The 4,640-nt window shown below is 30.3% G+C and overlaps 1 protein-coding gene across 1 annotated transcript; it reads right to left on the bottom strand.

The window, feature by feature from the left end:
• Nucleotides 1–209: 209 nt before the first annotated feature.
• Nucleotides 210–857, bottom strand: LOC111876914 (wall-associated receptor kinase-like 20). The gene has a single exon (XM_023873469.1). The coding sequence runs from the start codon at nt 855–857 to the stop codon at nt 210–212; it is 648 nt and encodes a 215-aa protein (XP_023729237.1).
• Between the last annotated feature and the right edge of the window lie 3,783 nt (nt 858–4,640).

The raw sequence follows: 4,640 nt of genomic DNA, 5'->3' as shown, positions 1-4,640 counted from the left end.
TAAACAAACTTTTTAGAACAAGCAATACAAAAGTAGAATATAAAAACAACGGTCTTCTTGACCTTACAAACACACGGCATCTTGATACCTTGTCCAACACCTTCTAGATAAATGAAACATACACACATGCCATTTTTACTACATCATCTATGTTACTATTACACAAAATGCAAGAAACATACAAATTACATATTAGTACAATCTAAAATTTAGGAAGGAGGTAGCCATTTCAACTCAATGCCAAAGTTCCATGAATCGATTGAAGATCCGGGCTTCATATCCACTATAGAGGTATAAGCAGTGCACCCTTCAACCCTAACCCTAATCCGATGGTTAGTCATGGATGCATCTTTCAAGAAAGAACAACAAAGTGAACCCGTGCACATTCCTTTTTCTTCCTCAAATTGCCTACAAATGCTACTTGAAGAACAATTTAAAGGTGACAAGAGGATATTTTTTGAACAGTTAAACAACAACACAGTATTACGAGATGATATGCTAAATGGAGAGTTGTCTTCTAGCCTGAAACCACCTACATTGAGATCCGAAGATTGGCATGTGTCTTTTTCTATAATTGGAGGCGTAATAACTAGCGTATTAGCAAATGTATTAATACTAATTATTTTATAGTAAAGTCCATCACTTGAAACAAAGCCTAGACCTATGGTATTGTTACAATGGATTTTGTATTTTATGTTTCCGCACATGTCATTGGTGCTAAGTGGAAAGGGAACATCCATGTCGCCGCATTTTGGACAACCATCGAGGAAGAAAGAATGTGCAAATGAAATGAGAATAAGAAGAGGAATAAGATAAACCATGATGAGTGTAGGTTTCATGAGGTAGAAAGGAATCATGTTTCTTGGGACCGTGAAGAACTGACAACTTCGTTTTTATACACAAACAAGCAAGTGGCCTATCCACATGGTCAATATAAAAGAATATTAACATATTGGACACTTTCATTTATATTTTAGTTTATAAAACAAATGCTATTTGTTTATGAAATTAAATCTGTGATAGATTCGAGAAGGAACCTGAATACTAATTTGAAATGAAAATGTTTTAGTATGGTTGTTAACTCATGGAATTTACCCAACATATATACAAAAACAGAACATAATAATATAATATCATCATTTTGTTATAACAAAATGACTTCATATTTCTTGGTCATTTTATGATTTTCTTAGCCAACATATAACAGCATAATATCATCATTTTGTTAAAACAAAACGACTTGTATAGTTTGGTCTTTTCTGAAAAAATGTTTAATAATAATAATAATAATAATAATAATAATAATATATCCATGGAAATAATAATATGTTATTACAGCTTATAAATAGTCTTATCAGACTTATTTCTAATCAATCAAAAATAAAAATCATTCTTAATAAATAAAGAATTTTTTGCCACATGACATGCTCTCCTTCAATTTGACAAATGTCAATTTGTGGTAATTTTAAATTAATTTTTTTCCACATGTCATTTTATGAGTTTTCCTGTTTTATTAAATTTCAGTTTAGTAATTTCTTTTGTTTATTTATTTAAATTATTTGTTTAAATTTAAAAGATAAATAACATTTCAATTTTATTAATTTATTATTTTTCTTATTTTCTTATAAATTCAAAGTTGTCTATTATTTAGACCTTCATATTTAACCTTTTTTTTAAATTAACTCATTTAATACATAGGCCTTACAACTAGTGTCTAATAAACGACCGGACAAACTCCTAAATATATGAAAGTGTTAACGTGGTCATCGAATAAAAAACCAAAAGCAACTTAAAAGAACAAAGAGAATAAAAAGTGGGAGAATATAATTTCTCTTTAATAAAATATACGAAGGCCCATGATACAATGATACTATGTTACAAGTGATGTCATGATATGAAGTTTTCTTTTTAGATTTGAATCATTCAAAACAAAATTACATAAATGTTACCTATGATATAATAATGACAAAATTACAAAAATGGTTCCTGAAGTTTGCTAAAAATCACTCAGTCACGGCTCTTATGTGGTTTGCAAAACTATAACATTTAAAATTTCTCTTTAATAAAATATACGAATGCCCATTATACTATGTTACAAGTGATGTCATGATATGTAGTTTTCTTTTTAAATTTGAATGATTCAAAACAAAATTACATAAATGTCAAGTGATATAATAAAAGACAAAATTATAAAAATGGTTCCTTTGGTTTGCCAAAAATCACAAAATCAATCCTATTATTATTATTATTATTATTATTATTATTATTATTATTTTGATGTAAATGGTCCTTCTGGTTTACAAAACTTGTATAAATGGTCATTTTAATAACGCCGTTAGTATTCATCTGTTAGGGACTAAAGTTACAACAACATTTTCGTCCTTTCAAATATAAAGAGACTAAATTCATGAAATTTGACAAACTTCAAATACCATTTTTGAAGTTTGTATGAAAAATTGAATTAATGAGTTGAAGGAAGGGGAGAGCTCGAGAACTCCTGATCTCCACCTCGTTATATTACAAGGCTATTAAACAATTTGAATATTCTTTTGTTATTTTTTTCTAAAACTAATTTATATGGTAACAAAATGTTAATATATAAACAATAAATAAATTACAAAAATATTTTTACATAATTTTTTTAAATAAAACAAAATATATTTTAGTTGTATTATAAAAAAAATAGTTTTTTACAAACAATTTGTATGTAATTTTATGTATTTATTTTACGTAAAAAAATTATGTCTTAAAAATTACATTTCCGTATAATATGTAATTACGTTGTATTGGAAGTCAAAATCGGCTGAATATATTTTTGGTTTGGTCCAATCGGTTTTCTGAAAATCGTTTTTTGGTTATATATATTTAAAAAAACATAAAAACTTATTCGGTTATATATCTTATTTAAAATACGTATTTCATCTTAATCGCAAGTTCTAAATCGTATTGTTAAAATGAAGAATCGCAAGGTCAAAATCATACTGTTAAAATGAAGATGAAAAGAAATAATGATATATCTTTTTGAAATAACGATAATTAATACTACTATTGACATAAAAAAACCGTATAAATTGTTTAGATACAAAAAAAAAATCGTTGTTAAGTTGTTTTTAATACATATAACAGAGAAAACGGTTTTAGCGACCCAAAAGAATTTATACATTTTTTTTTATGTCATGATGATTGAAGCCAATTCGAGATGGCGAGTCTCCTAATAAGAACACACAAAGAAGAAACAAGACTTTGAACAATTTTCTGCTTAATTTCCATTGCAACCAAATTACAATACTTATAATGAAGTAACTCCTAAAATTAATGAAACATGAAAACGTGACTACTGCTAGTGATCATGTAACTAATGCTACTAATCATAATGCAACGTGGGTGTGTGGGAAATTTGAACTAACTAACAAGAGAAGACTATTTCAACTCTAATGCATGAATTATGGAAAAAGAAAACATGGGAGTTATCTTAGTGCATGAACATATCAATTCGCTACTCCTTAAAACTGGCCTTGTCCTGAAGGCCGAGACCGTGATGTGCTTTGGTGGTCCATGGTGGGTCGGGAAGGAGAATATTTGGTGGTTTGCATAGGTGACAGCGGTGGGAGATCGCATTAAGTAGTTTGCGGTGGCGGTGGCAGCAATGACGAGAGTAGTGGTGGTTTTGGCAACAAGGGTGGTCGCACAATTTTAGTGTCAATTGTTTAGGCGACGGGAATAGTTGTGGCGATTGTGAGGTTCTTGTTGTTAGCACCGGTAGAATTGGTGGTTTCGATTGGGCTGGTAGCGGTACTGGCAGTGATTGCTTAGGTAACGGGGGCATTAACAGTTGAAATGGTGATGTTGGCGGTAGTGGTGGTGGGGGTTCCAGAGGTGTTATTTTTAAGGATGGAGGTGGGTTGACGTGTTGGTTGGTGAGGATGTTGACCAAGTTGGCCAGAGTTTGTGAGATAACATTCAGACGGTGGTTGGTGGCGGTGGAGATCTGAATTTAAACCTGCAATTGAAGGTGGATGGTGGCATTGGGGTTGTCGGAGGTGGAGCCAAACTCGGTTTTGGGAGGCATGAAGACGAAGATGAAAGCACCAAATGATACAAGCCAACTCGAGATGGTGAGTCTCCTAATAAGAACACACAAAGAAGAAACAAGACTTTGAACAATTTTCTGCTTAATTTCCAACCAAATTACAATACTTATAATGAAGTAACTCATAAAATTAATGAAACATGAAAATGTGACTACTACTACTGATCATGTGACTGGTGCTATTAATCATAATGCAACGTGGGTGTGTGGGAAATTTGAACTAACTAACAAGAGAAGACTATTTCAACTCTAATGCATGAATTATGAAAAAAGAAAACATGGGAGTTATCTTAGTGCATGAACGTATCACATAAGTAGTGTTAATTATTATTATTTGAAAGACAAAAAAAAATGTATTTTAAGAAAACATAACTTTTATATGAAAACGTATTTTTGAAAGACATAAAAAAAATATTTTACGTAAAAATACATACAAATTGTTTGTAAAAAACTAATTTTTTTAGACAAAATTACAAAAATGGTCCATGTGGTTTGCCAAAAGTCACAAAGTCAGTCCTTATTATTTTTTTTTATGCAAATGGTCCTTGTG

The sequence above is a fragment of the Lactuca sativa genome, chromosome 9 (genome assembly GCF_002870075.4).
Source record: "Lactuca sativa cultivar Salinas chromosome 9, Lsat_Salinas_v11, whole genome shotgun sequence".
Taxonomy (NCBI): Eukaryota; Viridiplantae; Streptophyta; class Magnoliopsida; order Asterales; family Asteraceae; genus Lactuca; species Lactuca sativa.
Note: the sequence above shows the minus strand (reverse complement) of the source record. Positions and strands in the feature narration are given on the sequence as shown.

What these genes read in the sequence shown, in the direction of transcription:
- LOC111876914 (XM_023873469.1), bottom strand. Translation starts at nt 857, where the DNA reads ATGATTCCTTTCTACCTCATGAAACCTACACTCATCATGGTTTATCTT.